At 50.1% G+C, this 16,073-nt stretch overlaps 1 protein-coding gene across 1 annotated transcript in view; it reads right to left on the bottom strand.

Annotated features, from left to right (window-relative positions):
• LOC140491217 (unconventional myosin-Ic-like) overlaps positions 1-16,073 on the bottom strand; it is a 64,260-nt gene that overhangs the window by 33,084 nt on the left and 15,103 nt on the right. The window contains exons 2-6 of the mRNA XM_072589197.1: positions 9,889-10,044; positions 5,141-5,256; positions 1,437-1,635; positions 811-891; positions 315-542 (exon numbers count right to left, since the gene is read on the bottom strand). Of these exons, the coding sequence (XP_072445298.1) occupies positions 315-542; positions 811-891; positions 1,437-1,635; positions 5,141-5,256; positions 9,889-10,044 (780 nt within the window). The remainder of the gene's footprint in view (positions 1-314; positions 543-810; positions 892-1,436; positions 1,636-5,140; positions 5,257-9,888; positions 10,045-16,073) is intronic.

The following is a 16,073-nucleotide window of genomic DNA, read 5'->3' as shown; positions in this document are numbered from 1 at the left end:
AAGAATTTCTGGTGGGGAAATTTGCTGCGACTTCTCACCACCCCACCCAAACGTTCACTCTTCTTTTCCCACCGACTATCTCCTCCCTGGTGCTGGGCCGGAGATCAGATAGCAACAGATGCATGACTTTCCACAACCTTAACTGACTGACAGTCAGACTGACCACACAGTGTACACACAACACTGTGCTGTATCAGGAAGTGTTCTCTACAATCATCCATTGTTTATACCAGGAGAGCAGCAACACACAGTTCAGATTGTGGTCCATTCCCTCACTGACTGAGGAAGGTGCTCAGGTCAGTATTTCCCTAGGACAGTGCTGTATTGGGCTGGACCCTGGGCCCCACTCCCTCCCTCCTTACTTTGACTAGGTACTGGTAACTCTGGGCATTACGTTCCAGCCCGAGTCTCCTCAGTAGATCCTCATCACCTCCATCGATCAGTTGGTAAAAAATATGAAAGTTTCTCTCGCCGTGACTCTGGTGAATGACTCGGGATTTCTCCAGCAGGTAGTTGAGGATGTGACCACCCACTGGTGCCCCCTATAAAACACAAATACACCAAGTTACCAACAGGTCCAGCAAGTCACTCCATTTGTATTTTCAGCTGCGTCCAGGGGAAAGATGGCTGCACTGGACTGAATGAGGGAGGATATGCTGCAAAAATAAATCAGAAGATGTGGAAACTTTGAGGAGTAAGTCCCCATCTCACAGAAAGCTCAACTCCACCGACTGTGCTGCTCAGTAAGTCTAGAACATAGACAGCCTCTGATTGGAGGGTTGGCAGCTCTGGAACATTGGTCTGACTTACCCGAAAGTCAAACTGGATGTCCATATACTTGCCAAAGCGGCTGGAATTATCATTGCGGAGGGTTTTTGCATTTCCAAAAGCCTGAAAGACAGAAAACAAAGAATGCTGAGGCCTGTAGGACAGTAGACCCTCATTCAATTCTTTCAGGGAGGCAGCAAACAAATCTATGAAAACTAACAAGGTACAATCAGGGCCGTCGGACAATGCCAACCATTTTCATCTTTGGATTCAACACTACTTTCAAACCCAACAGTAAGGGATACAGATGATGGAAATCTCAAAACTCTCAGTGGCTCAGGCAGCTTCCATGGAGACAGAAATAGAGTTAATGCTTCAGCTCAATGACCTTTGATTCTCCCTCACAACCCCTCGTTCTGACTAAAGGTCAGTGACCAAAATGTTCACCCCAGGATCAGATCCATTCCCTGGCAGCACAGTGACCGAATACCTTTCACTGTCTCACACTGTGACGTACTGACTCAGTATCAGAGCTCTCTCTCCCCCTCTCACACCCATCGAGATTCAGTGTTAGTCCAGAGTGATCAGGTGCTGGCCTTATGGACCTTCACAGTGGCACAGTATCCAGGCTGTATGTAACAGTGGGTCCCAGGGGGGAGACTGCTTACCTCCAGCACTGGGTTCGACTGCAGCAGCCTGTCTCGCACTTCCTCCACCCTCACGCTGGCTGGACACGTCACTGCATAATACTGAAGGATCTTCTTCGAAGCTTCTGTTTTCCCAGCTCCACTCTCGCCCGAGATCAGGATGCACTGGTCTTTCTGCTCTGACCTCATCGAGCGGTAGGAGTTATCTGATACAGCGTAACTGCAAAGCACAAAGAAGGTCTTTGGGATGCTTTCTTTTATTGGTCAGAGCACAGAGTACATATGTTGGGAGGTCAGGTTGCGGCTGTAACAGGACATTGGTTAGGCCACTGTTGGAATACTGTATGCAATTCTAGTCTCCTTCCTATCGGAAAGATATTGTGAAACTTGAAAGGGTTCAGAAAAGATTTACAAGGATGTTGCCAGGGTTGGAGGATTTGAGCTACAGGGAGAGGCTGAACAGGCTGGGGCTGTTCTCCCTGGAGTGTTGGAGGTTGAGGGGTGACCTTATAGAGGTTTATAAAATCACGAGGGTATGGATATGATAAATAGGCAAGGTCTTTTCTGTGGGGTGTGGGAGTCCCAAACTAGAGGGCATAGGCTTAGGGCGAGAGGGGAAAGATATAAAAGGGACCTAAGGGGCAACTTTTTCACGTAGAGGGTGGTACACGTATGGAATGAGCTGCCAGAGGAAGTGGAGGAGGGTGGTACAATTACAACATTTAAAAGGCATTTGGATGGATACATGAATAGGAAGCATTTGGAGGGATATGGGCCGGGTGCTGGCAAATGGGACTAGATTGGGTTGGAATATCTGGTTAGCATGGACGAGTTGGGCCAAAAGGTCTGTTTCCATGCTGTACATCTATAAGACTCTGACCCAATCTGCCTTGCTTCCCCACATTCCTGATTGCTGCTCTACAATGCTCCTTCAGTACCTGTGGCTGGACTGTCCAGCAGCAATAGTGAAGTCTCCAGCCAGCAAAAGGCTTTGTCTTTAGTCACTCATTTGTAAGCTTTCAGGTTGAGAATCCCTGGCCAGGAACACTGAAGGGTTCATTTCACAGTAGACCCTTGGAGGAACCCAACAGCTGTGAAGGGGGACAGATCCTACAGCAGTCCACAAACTCAACATCAGCCCTTTCCACTGCTAACCCAGTCAAATGTCTGAAGGTATTTCACAGCAGTGTTACTAGCAAGCTACAGACGGAGATACTGAGTAGCAACTCCGAGAGAGGTGGAGAGATTTAGGGAGGGAGTTCCAGAGTTTAGGGTCTTGGTAAGTGACAGCTTTGAAAGCTGGTGCGATTAGAATCAGGGAGGCATAAGAGGTTAAAACTGGAGTGGTACGGATATTTCAGAGGATTGGAGGGATGGAGGAGAGAGGGAGGGAAGAGGCAATGGAGGGTTTGAAAACAAGAATGTCTTTAAAAGTGGCCAGATCAGGAGCCAATGTTGGTCACTGGGCACAGGAGTGAAAGGTAAACAGGACTCAGTGGGAGTTTAGACAGGCAGCAGTGGCTTCAGGTGAGGTGACTGACAGTACAAGGTGTCAAACTGTTGCAGCACCCTGGGATCTAACCAAGTTATTACTGAGGATTTCAGCAACTGATCAGCTGAGACAGAGGAGGAGCCTGGTCATGTAATCCAGGACCCCAAAGCAGCCTCTGTCTATTTCACACAACAGTTCAAATCAAATTTGAATCAATATGAGGAATTATACAAAAGACAAGATTTCTGGCTACTGTTTATCAGTTGACTGAATCCCCAGGAAATTAGCTCACAGAGTATCACAGCTTTTGTTGGAGCCTTCAATCGGACTTGGAACTTTCCCTGGCTAACTCGTTCTGTAACGGAGCCAAATCCCTCTTCCCATTAATGAACAATAGTCTCACTGGAAAAATCTGGAATCTGTAGAACCCATCTAACACACAATGAACCATCGCCTCCAAGCAACTTTCCAAAATGGATAGAAATAACAAACTTGTTGGGGACCCTTGAGGATCAGAAAAATAACAGAGGCTAGAAAAGCAGAAAAATTCACACAAGGCCAACTGCAGCAGGAAGGTGGAGGGGCTTGCTTCCATCCATCACTTTAAATTAGTTAAACAAAAAGTCACCGACTTGTGAATGGATGAAAATTAACAAAGACATGCATTTTCTTAGCACCTTCTACAACCTCAGGATGCACACTTTACAACAAACAAAGTACTTTTGAAAACAGTCACAATTTCGGGAAGTACAGCCACCAATTGTGCACCACAGGCTCCCACAGACAGCAGTGAAAAATAAAACAATGGGCACATAACTCAGACAGCGTTTCTTCACATCTCAGTGTGTGGGATCTTGCTGTATGCAGTTGGCAAATGCATTTTCAACATTACAAAAGCACATACACCCCTGAATTACTTTACTGGCTGCAAGGTCCTTTGGGATACCCTGTGGTTTTGAAAGATGCCAGAGCAATGCAAGACTTTTTCCCTTTAATATAACAATTTCATACCATTTTGGACTGATCCAAGTTAAAGCTGTTAAAACTGCACTCTCATGGAGGGCTATGAGGTGAGAAAGAGGAGCAGTCTGTCACTACAACCTAGAAGGCCCAGTCTATGGGATGTAAGATCCACCCCAGTCTTTTAGTTGTGAAGGCATTTAGCACACTTCCTTCATTGCTCAGTCCTTTGAGTAGAGGAGCTGGGACGTCATGTTGAGGTTGTACAGGACATTGGTGAGGCCTCTTCTGGAGTCCTGTGTCCAGTTATAACATCCTTCCTACAACAGGATGACTATGAAACTGGAGAAGGTTCAGAAGAGGCTTATCAGGATGTTGGTGGGTATGGAGAGTTTGAGTTATAAAGAAAGGCTGGGACAACTTTCACTGGAGTGTTGGAGGTTGAGGAGTGACCTTATGGAAATTTATAAAATAATGAGGAGTCTAGATAGAGTCAATAGCAGTTGTCTTTTCCCTAGGATGGGGAATTTCAAGACTAGGGGTTTATTTATAAGGTGAGAGGAGAGAGATTTAAATAGAACATAAGAGGCAAATTCTTAACACAAGTTCACATGTGAAATGTACTTCCTGAGGAAGGGTTGGGTGTGGGTACAATTACAATGTTTAAAACACATTTAGATAAGGACATCAGTAGGAAATGTTCGGAGGGATATGGGCCAGGAACAGGCAGGTGGGACAGGCTTAGTTTGGGATTGTGTTCAGCGTAGACTGGTTGGGGTGAAGGGTCCGTTTCTGTGCTGATGACCCTATTGCTCAGTCTGATCATTAACTCTTGCACCACACAAAAGGCAGCCTTCATACCCGTGGCACCTCTTTCAATACTTTGTTCAACATAATTTTTGTCCATAATTTTGCGAATTATTTATCCTGAAAAACCTGTCCAAACCCCTTTCAAAATTATTGATGGGATTAACTTCCAGGAACGTGGATCCCAATCGAATATTGCCTACATTAACAAGTTGACTGGAGTTACATGGGATAGATTTACACATTGGGTTCCTGTTGGTCAAGCTGATACCAGCTCACCCTACAGGATTCCCACCTCCCTGCCATAGCACACACCCTCCTCTACCATTCCAGTCCCATCAGAGCCCTTGCACTCTTAAACACCAGAAACAGCAAAGGGAAGCATTTGCTTGAATTGCCTGTAAATATTTCAGCAGCTCTCCTTGCCGCTCACTTGTTGAACATTGTTCCACTTGGCTGCACTTACATGTGAGGTGAGACTTCGTAGAAATTGACTCCTCGGTATCTCTCCATGTGTTGTTTAGTGTAGATCTCCAGTTCCTTGTATGGGTTAACAGAGACCAGGACTGAACTAATGTATGTCTGTGTGGAGACCAGCAGAGGGCAGAGTCAGCCCATTTATCAATATTTCAACAGCACCGCAACAACAACTTGCAGTTAAATAGCATCTTAAAAGTATACAGGACTACCTGGATTATCTGAATATCGATTATCCAAATTTCAGATTACTCAAACAAGAGAGTCTATCTACAGCACATGAACTGCAGTGGGTTAACACCAGCTTCTCGATAAATACTGGCGCAGCCACCAACGTCCATGGTGCCAGGACTGAATCAAACACGGTCATGCATATTCAAACACCAGGAAGAATTTCATCGGGGGGGGGGGGGGGGAAAAGAGGGGAGAGGCTGGTCGGGGTGGGGTGGCAGAGAGAGGGAGTCAGGGGATCAGGGAGGGGTGTTAGTGGGAGGGGGTTCGGGGAATCAGGGTGGGATCAGGGGAACAGGGAGGGATCAGGGGATCAGGAGGGGTGTCAGGGAGAGGGAGTCAGGGGATCGAGGGGGTGATAATGGGAGGGGTGTCAGGGGAATTAGGGTGGAGTCAGGGGGAGGGGTCGGGATCAGGGAGGGGGTGATAGTGGGAGGGGGTGATAGTGGGAGGGGGTGATAGTGGGAGGGGGTGATAGTGGGAGGGGGTGATAGTGGGAGGGGGTGATAGTGGGAGGGGGTGATAGTGGGAGGGGGTGATAGTGGGAGGGGGTGATAGTGGGAGGGGGTGATAGTGGGAGGGGGTGATAGTGGGAGGGGGTGATAGTGGGAGGGGGTGATAGTGGGAGGGGGTGATAGTGGGAGGGGGTGATAGTGGGAGGGGGTGATAGTGGGAGGGGGTGATAGTGGGAGGGGGTGATAGTGGGAGGGGGTGATAGTGGGAGGGGGTGATAGTGGGAGGGGGTGATAGTGGGAGGGGGTGATAGTGGGAGGGGGTGATAGTGGGAGGGGGTGATAGTGGGAGGGGGTGATAGTGGGAGGGGGTGATAGTGGGAGGGGGTGATAGTGGGAGGGGGTGATAGTGGGAGGGGGTGATAGTGGGAGGGGGTGATAGTGGGAGGGGGGTGATAGTGGGAGGGGGTGATAGTGGGAGGGGGTGATAGTGGGAGGGGGTGATAGTGGGAGGGGGTGATAGTGGGAGGGGGTGATAGTGGGAGGGGGTGATAGTGGGAGGGGGTGATAGTGGGAGGGGGTGATAGTGGGAGGGGGTGATAGTGGGAGGGGGTGATAGTGGGAGGGGGTGATAGTGGGAGGGGGTGATAGTGGGAGGGGGTGATAGTGGGAGGGGGTGATAGTGGGAGGGGGTGATAGTGGGAGGGGGTGATAGTGGGAGGGGGTGATAGTGGGAGGGGGTGATAGTGGGAGGGGGTGATAGTGGGAGGGGGTGATAGTGGGAGGGGGTGATAGTGGGAGGGGGTGATAGTGGGAGGGGGTGATAGTGGGAGGGGGTGATAGTGGGAGGGGGTGATAGTGGGAGGGGGTGATAGTGGGAGGGGGTGATAGTGGGAGGGGGTGATAGTGGGAGGGGGTGATAGTGGGAGGGGGTGATAGTGGGAGGGGGTGATAGTGGGAGGGGGTGATAGTGGGAGGGGGTGATAGTGGGAGGGGGTGATAGTGGGAGGGGGTGATAGTGGGAGGGGGTGATAGTGGGAGGGGGTGATAGTGGGAGGGGGTGATAGTGGGAGGGGGTGATAGTGGGAGGGGGTGATAGTGGGAGGGGGTGATAGTGGGAGGGGGTGATAGTGGGAGGGGGTGATAGTGGGAGGGGGTGATAGTGGGAGGGGGTGATAGTGGGAGGGGGTGATAGTGGGAGGGGGTGATAGTGGGAGGGGGTGATAGTGGGAGGGGGTGATAGTGGGAGGGGGTGATAGTGGGAGGGGGTGATAGTGGGAGGGGGTGATAGTGGGAGGGGGTGATAGTGGGAGGGGGTGATAGTGGGAGGGGGTGATAGTGGGAGGGGGTGATAGTGGGAGGGGGTGATAGTGGGAGGGGGTGATAGTGGGAGGGGGTGATAGTGGGAGGGGGTGATAGTGGGAGGGGGTGATAGTGGGAGGGGGTGATAGTGGGAGGGGGTGATAGTGGGAGGGGGTGATAGTGGGAGGGGGTGATAGTGGGAGGGGGTGATAGTGGGAGGGGGTGATAGTGGGAGGGGGTGATAGTGGGAGGGGGTGATAGTGGGAGGGGGTGATAGTGGGAGGGGGTGATAGTGGGAGGGGGTGATAGTGGGAGGGGGTGATAGTGGGAGGGGGTGATAGTGGGAGGGGGTGATAGTGGGAGGGGGTGATAGTGGGAGGGGGTGATAGTGGGAGGGGGTGATAGTGGGAGGGGGTGATAGTGGGAGGGGGTGATAGTGGGAGGGGGTGATAGTGGGAGGGGGTGATAGTGGGAGGGGGTGATAGTGGGAGGGGGTGATAGTGGGAGGGGGTGATAGTGGGAGGGGGTGATAGTGGGAGGGGGTGATAGTGGGAGGGGGTGATAGTGGGAGGGGGTGATAGTGGGAGGGGGTGATAGTGGGAGGGGGTGATAGTGGGAGGGGGTGATAGTGGGAGGGGGTGATAGTGGGAGGGGGTGATAGTGGGAGGGGGTGATAGTGGGAGGGGGTGATAGTGGGAGGGGGTGATAGTGGGAGGGGGTGATAGTGGGAGGGGGTGATAGTGGGAGGGGGTGATAGTGGGAGGGGGTGATAGTGGGAGGGGGTGATAGTGGGAGGGGGTGATAGTGGGAGGGGGTGATAGTGGGAGGGGGTGATAGTGGGAGGGGGTGATAGTGGGAGGGGGTGATAGTGGGAGGGGGTGATAGTGGGAGGGGGTGATAGTGGGAGGGGGTGATAGTGGGAGGGGGTGATAGTGGGAGGGGGTGATAGTGGGAGGGGGTGATAGTGGGAGGGGGTGATAGTGGGAGGGGGTGATAGTGGGAGGGGGTGATAGTGGGAGGGGGTGATAGTGGGAGGGGGTGATAGTGGGAGGGGGTGATAGTGGGAGGGGGTGATAGTGGGAGGGGGTGATAGTGGGAGGGGGTGATAGTGGGAGGGGGTGATAGTGGGAGGGGGTGATAGTGGGAGGGGGTGATAGTGGGAGGGGGTGATAGTGGGAGGGGGTGATAGTGGGAGGGGGTGATAGTGGGAGGGGGTGATAGTGGGAGGGGGTGATAGTGGGAGGGGGTGATAGTGGGAGGGGGTGATAGTGGGAGGGGGTGATAGTGGGAGGGGGTGATAGTGGGAGGGGGTGATAGTGGGAGGGGGTGATAGTGGGAGGGGGTGATAGTGGGAGGGGGTGATAGTGGGAGGGGGTGATAGTGGGAGGGGGTGATAGTGGGAGGGGGTGATAGTGGGAGGGGGTGATAGTGGGAGGGGGTGATAGTGGGAGGGGGTGATAGTGGGAGGGGGTGATAGTGGGAGGGGGTGATAGTGGGAGGGGGTGATAGTGGGAGGGGGTGATAGTGGGAGGGGGTGATAGTGGGAGGGGGTGATAGTGGGAGGGGGTGATAGTGGGAGGGGGTGATAGTGGGAGGGGGTGATAGTGGGAGGGGGTGATAGTGGGAGGGGGTGATAGTGGGAGGGGGTGATAGTGGGAGGGGGTGATAGTGGGAGGGGGTGATAGTGGGAGGGGGTGATAGTGGGAGGGGGTGATAGTGGGAGGGGGTGATAGTGGGAGGGGGTGATAGTGGGAGGGGGTGATAGTGGGAGGGGGTGATAGTGGGAGGGGGTGATAGTGGGAGGGGGTGATAGTGGGAGGGGGTGATAGTGGGAGGGGGTGATAGTGGGAGGGGGTGATAGTGGGAGGGGGTGATAGTGGGAGGGGGTGATAGTGGGAGGGGGTGATAGTGGGAGGGGGTGATAGTGGGAGGGGGTGATAGTGGGAGGGGGTGATAGTGGGAGGGGGTGATAGTGGGAGGGGGTGATAGTGGGAGGGGGTGATAGTGGGAGGGGGTGATAGTGGGAGGGGGTGATAGTGGGAGGGGGTGATAGTGGGAGGGGGTGATAGTGGGAGGGGGTGATAGTGGGAGGGGGTGATAGTGGGAGGGGGTGATAGTGGGAGGGGGTGATAGTGGGAGGGGGTGATAGTGGGAGGGGGTGATAGTGGGAGGGGGTGATAGTGGGAGGGGGTGATAGTGGGAGGGGGTGATAGTGGGAGGGGGTGATAGTGGGAGGGGGTGATAGTGGGAGGGGGTGATAGTGGGAGGGGGTGATAGTGGGAGGGGGTGATAGTGGGAGGGGGTGATAGTGGGAGGGGGTGATAGTGGGAGGGGGTGATAGTGGGAGGGGGTGATAGTGGGAGGGGGTGATAGTGGGAGGGGGTGATAGTGGGAGGGGGTGATAGTGGGAGGGGGTGATAGTGGGAGGGGGTGATAGTGGGAGGGGGTGATAGTGGGAGGGGGTGATAGTGGGAGGGGGTGATAGTGGGAGATCAGGGGTGATAGTGGGAGATCAGGGGTGATAGTGGGAGGGGATCAGGGTGGGATCAGGGGAATTAGGGAGGGGTTTAGTGGGAGGGGGTCGGGGAATCAGGGTGGGGTCGGGGGAGGTGTCGGGGATCAGGGAGAGGGTGTGAGGGAGAGGGTGTCAGGGGATCGGGGGGGTGACAGTGGGAGGGGGTCAGGGAATCAGGGTGGGGTCGGGGTGATAGTGGGAGGGGGTCAGGGGGACGCACAGTGTCAATGCTCTTACGTATATGAGGTTCTCTTTGAAGCGTTTGCGGAGGTTCTCAATGAAAGCTGCCTCACTGGTGAAATTCTCCAGCAGGACAAAGTCCTGGACTCCAACCCGGTCTCGGGCCGTCAGTGCACTCTCCATCGCCAGTCGGATCCCTTCACTCCCCTGGGCCTGCAGAAGGTCAGAACAAAATTATCACTCAGCAATCACTCCCTCAATATTTCAACAAACACACTCTCTGCTCACTCTCACAGAGTTCCTGCAAATCCCACTACAAATCCACTTGTCTCCACTCATTCCAGGACATGGTAGTCATTTTGGTGACGACTGACATGGGAGACAATGTCGAAAGGAGTTCACAGAATCTCTACAGTGTGGAAAGAGGCCATTCGGCCCATTGAGACCACACCAACCCTCCAAAGAGCATCCCACCTTCTGTTCTATGCTGTTGCTGTAACCCTGCATTTCCCATGGCCAATCCAACCTGACCTGCACATTTTGGGTTGTGGGAGGAAACCGGAGCACCCGAAGGAAACCCTCACAGATACAGGGAGAACGTGCAACCTCCACACAGACAGATAGTCGCCAGAGGGTGGAATCGAACCCAGGTCCCTGGTGCTGTGAGGCAGCAGTGCTAATCACTAAGCCCCCATTGTGTCTGCACCAGCTCGCATATCTCATCACACACAGTTACCGAGTCCCATCTATGACAATTGTAACAAGGTCAGCCAGGGAGACCTCATAGAATAGGTGTTCCCTGGTTGGGGTTGTTAATCTGGTCCAATTTCTGGGAGCTCTGGCTGACAGATAAGAACAGTAGGATCCCGCTGGTCTCGTGGAGTTATTTCACACAGCAAACACATCTGTCCCACTGTTTCACTCAGAAAAATAGACCAGGAGTGTCAGTAATCACGTTCGCTCTGAGAACTGGCTGTGAGGGAGCTGGACCAGTGTAAAGGGCTCTCCCTGTGTAAATACCAGCCTCTGTGGTGTCATTCAGTGGCGACAAGAGACAGGTACACTCCTGAAGACATTTGCTCGTAACAGTCACCTTTGAGTTGGGGTAAGCATTTCTGACATCATGCTGTTAGTTGGGAAGCTTCTGCTGAAGACTTGGCCCAGAATGATACTTGGGAAAATATAAAGGAGTTCTCCTGACAGCTTCCAAACCCACAGCTTTTTTGGTTATTAGAAGCCTCGTTTTCCCCAAGGCACCAGGTACTAAATCCTTTACGAGTTGACAGATCTAGTTAAGGAATATTATGACCCCAAGCCTCCTCCAATTCTGAAATGCTTCAGTTTTACTTACCAAGTAACCAGGAAATCTGCATCAGGATTTTCAACTAGGTTAAGACAACTGGCAGAGGCATGTGACTTTGGTTTACCCCTTAATGAGATGCTGAGGGACTGTTTGGTATGTGGGATTAATGATGTAACTATGGAAAAGTGCCTATTGGCTGAAGCCTGACTAGATTTCAAACATGCACTACAACTGACTTTATCATTGGAAAATCTAGCAGGTAGAGCACGAGTTGTAGGGTATTCCGACAGAAGTAGAGATCCTCACTAGTCTGACTGAGCTTGGGGAACATGACTTGAGTGAAGACAATTGCACATTGTCCAGGACAGAGGGACTCTCGGTCAAACCACAGCAAAACCCCAAAACAAAGCCAAACCTCAGCCTAACAGTTAAAACTTTCTTCAGGATCTGGGCTGACATGCTATTATAGTTGCTCCTGATATGAGACAGAAGAGACTCACTAGACTTGAATTAAGGAAGAGACCTCCCTGACCAGTATCTAGGACAGTGAACACCCTGGAAAGTCCATCTGCATCTGGTTTGGAACGGTTAAGTTGCTCAGCAACATCCAGATCAGAACCAATCAAAATAAACACCTGGTTAAATAGGCACCTGGTTCCAATGGAGTTTCGATACCAGAGCAGCTGTATCAGTGATCACTGAACCAGCCTTTAACAAAATTCACCCTGGACTCCAACCCCTGAGTTTGGGTAAGATCTCAATTAGATGGAGAACCTATTCCAGGGAACCCTTACAGATTGAGGGTACAACTTCAATTCCGGTCTCTCGTGAGAAGCAGCTGGTTTAGTTCCCACTGATTGTAGTAGAAGGCTCAGGCCGAAGCCTGATTGGGTGGAATTGGTTGTGAGAGATTGATCTTGATTGGCTCAACATCTTTCAATTAGATAATGGCTGCCTGAGTGAGGTCCTCATTAAATATCCAGATATTTCTCAGTCAGGTCAAGGGACTCTCAAAGGAGTGACGGCCACCTTACATATTGACCAGGAAACAATTCCATGATTCTGTAAGGCCTACCCAGTGCCATTTGCCTAATGCGGAAAAGTGGAGGCAGAAACTAGGAGGCTAGAAAAAGAAGGAATCATCAAACCAGCCCAGTTTGTGGAATGGGCAGCACCAGTCATACTGACTGTGAAGCCCAATGAGTTGATTGGCCTTCATGGGGACTTTTAAATTTTAAACAAACAGTAAGCCACTTTTCAATCTACCCAATCCCTCGCCTAGGGGATTTATACACAAAGCTGGTGGAGGGGCTGTCCATCACAAACCTGGACATGAACCACATTTACTTGCAACTGTGGTTAGATGAGGATTCCCAGAAATATGTTACAATTAATACCCATAAGGGGCTGTACCAATATACGTGACTGCCATTTGGGGTATTTCCAGAGGAGGATGAAGAACATTTTTACAAGGTCTACCCCAGGTCCCCATTTATCTAGACGATGGGCTAATAACAGGGAAGACCAATAAGGAGCACTTAGAGAATTAATCCTTGGACATTTCTCCCAGGTAGGTGTATGCCTTAGAAGGGGAAAATGTGTGTTCCAGGCACCCTAAGTGACCTACTTGGGCTACAAAGTTGACAAGACCGGGTTACACCTGTTGGAAGATAAAGTGAGGACGATCGAAGGTGCCCCAGCTCCCACATCTCTCCCGGACCGTTGGTCGTTCCTTGGATTGGTGAATTATTACCAAAAGTTCAGACATAATCTGGCCCCCATCCTGGCACCTTCCACCTACTATGGGAAAGGGTCAGCCTTAGAAATGGTCACGTAGCCAAGCTAAAGCTTTCAGAGAAGTGAAGGAACAACTATCATCCTCTGAGGTGTTGGCACATTACGATCCCAAGTGAGATCTGATATGGATATGTGATGCTTCCCTGTATGGCATTGGGGTGGTATTAGAATCAGGAAGTTCCACCAATACCTTCATGGACCTACATTTGTAATAATAATGAACCACAAACTTCTGTTCGGTTTACTTAGCGGAGAAGGTGGTCTGCCCATCGCTTCAAGGCAAATTCAGCAGCGGGCTCTAATACTAAATGTGTATAATTACAAGTTCAAACACTATGCAGGAGGACAAGTAGCAAGTGCAGATGTGTTGAGCCACCTCCACTGGTAGATACACCACTGGGTGGTATCACCACTGGAAGAGTCCATGATGATTTTAAATTTTCTGGACACACTTCCAGTCACAGCTGACAACAGCAGAGTTTGGACACAAAGATCCGATCCTGTAAAAACGGAAGCAGCTGGTGGTGAAGGGGAACGTCCATGCTGGACATAAGGCTCCAATAAGCGAGAGAGACAATTTACTTCAGTTCAGTGAAGAAACTACGGGAATGGCCCTGCATGGGTAAGAGGCATTGTCAATGCGAGGTCCAGTCCAGTGACGTATAAAGTTCAGGTAGATGAGTGACTCCTGAACAAGTCTGTGGGCCATATGAAAGTTGCAAAAAGATACCTCGGAATCTGAGATGGACACAGTGGATGTTGCCGCGACGATGCCTTTGCCACCTGAAGGGGAGAATGAATTCCTTCTGAGACACTCCAGGTGTAATAGGCCAGCTCCTGTGCCTTACATGCACCCCCCCCGTATCAGAGGCTGACCTGGTGCTAAAACACAGCAGGAGGATCTACAAAAGAAAGGACCAGTCTATGTCCTGGGATTCAGGGCAGAGGGATGTAGTGACTGTAACGAGGTCAGCCAGATAGAACTCATAGAATATGAGCTCCCCGATTGGGGCTGTTAACCTGTTTCCAATCAGGAGCCCTGGCTGACATATATAAACATGAGTGTCAGATATCCTGCTGACTCTGAGGGAGCAGGAAACTCCAAGTGTTTTTAAAAAAAAAGTGACTTTGTAACGGGATACCATCCTCTGAGTTCTTTCACTGCTGTGTTCCTGAGACTTCCTGTATTGTGCAGCCTGTTATGAAGATGTGGGTGTCCAAACTCTGCTGTTGTCAGCTGTGACTGGAAGTGTGTCCAGAAAATTTAAAATCATCATGGAGAGTTAGAAACTAATAGAACTACCTGACAGCACCAAGTGTTCTGAATAAAGATATAATGTGACATGTGGTCCAGCAGCTGGTTGCCTGGAGACAAAAACAAGTTTGACTTTGGCCAATCAGTTTAAATTAGACCCCCATCAAAGAAACCAAACTCCAATATAGTTTGAATTGAATATATTGACAATATTAAAAGTCAATGACATAATCTGATGTTTTGGGGGTATAAGACTGGGGAAAATTGAACATTTGAGAGAGAACTGCCAAAAGACCAGTAGATGTAGGCTGCTAACTCTCTGTTTAGAGAAGGAGTTTGCACAGAGAAAAAACATTAACACCAACCTGGAGAGCAAATCTACAGAGGAAGATGCAAAGGGAAGATTTGACAGCCGGCTGGAATTGAAATTTGAATTTTTGGTAAATCTTAATCAAGGGTTTTATCAGACTAGTATTATAGAAGAGAAAGTAAAAGATAAGTTGGAGAAGGAGTTGTAAATAGTTGCTGGTTAATTATTCTCTGTTATACTTTAAGAAATAAAGTTATTAATTTTTACTTTAAATAGTTCTTGCCCTCTCATGGGATAAATCTTTTCTGTGCTGCTTGTTTAAATTAAACAGGAGGGTTTACCCCATGTCATAACATGGAAGGTGCTAGATATGAAGAGAGGTTGAGTGGGTTAGGATTGTTTTCCTTAGAAAAACGGAGATTGAGGTGGGACCTGATTGAGGTTTACATAACCATGAAGGGTATAGACAGGGTAGATAGAGATAAGCTTTTTCCCAGGGTGAAGGATTCAATAACGAGAGGTCACACTTTCAAGGTGAGAGGTGACAAGTTTAAGGGGGATTCACGCGGCAAGTACTTTATACAGAGAGTGGTAGGTGCCTGGAACGCATTACCAGCAGAGGTGGTAGAGGCAGGCACGGTAGATTCATTTCAGAAACATCTGGACAGATGCATCAGTAGTTGGGGAGCAGAGGGATACAGATGCTTAGGAATTGGGCGACAGGTTTAGACAGTGGATTTGGATCGGCTCAGGCTTGGAGGGCAGAAGGGCCTGTTCCTGGGCTGTAAATTTTCTTTGTTTGTTCTATAACATCGCATTTAGAATGAGTTCAAAGGCTAGGAAATTTTGTCTTCAAATCTGGGTCGAATTCCTGTCTAAAGCTCTGGAATTGCCTCCCTGATCCTCTCCAACATTTCCTATTTAACATACCCCTTCAAATCAATTTCTCAAAACAAACTTTTTATTATTTGTCTCAATGTGTCTCTCTTTGACTGAATGCTTCATCTGACAATGCATGGGAGTGTTACTGAACTTAAAGGTTCTGTACAATTTTGTGCAATGGTTACCAAGGGAAACCCATGACAGCTCTGGAAGGGAAGTCAAGAGTTTGCAGTGGGGTGAGGGGTGGATACAGTCCCTCTCTGAAGTAATGCACAAAAATAACTACAGAGTGTAACAGAGTATTTCCCTCCCATGAAAGCATGGCCACTGTTCACAGAGACTGAAGTAGAGTGAAACATTTGACCACAGCTCATGAAGCTGGCCCTTTGCCAGATAACCTCCTGTGGAATCCGCAGCCCCTGTCTCGGGATGGATGGGGTGGGCACTCCCCAAATGCACTCCCCGGGTGGGGGCAGGGGAGTGTCCCAGATTCTTGGAGTGGGAATAATTCCCAGAATGCTGTACTGTCATTAATCATCTCAGCCTGGGTGTGGGTGTGCACAGCACAAGTTCAAAGTTTGGAGATGATACGAAACTCTGAAATTAAATTAGATTAGATTCCCTACAGTATGGAAACAGGCCCTTCAGTCTACCATGTCCACACTGACCCTCCGAAGAGTAACCCAGACTCATTC

The sequence above is a fragment of the Chiloscyllium punctatum genome, chromosome 19 (genome assembly GCF_047496795.1).
Source record: "Chiloscyllium punctatum isolate Juve2018m chromosome 19, sChiPun1.3, whole genome shotgun sequence".
NCBI classification, from domain to species: domain Eukaryota; kingdom Metazoa; phylum Chordata; class Chondrichthyes; order Orectolobiformes; family Hemiscylliidae; genus Chiloscyllium; species Chiloscyllium punctatum.
The sequence above is the reverse complement of the archived record's forward strand: the minus strand, read 5'-3'. Positions and strand labels throughout refer to the sequence as shown.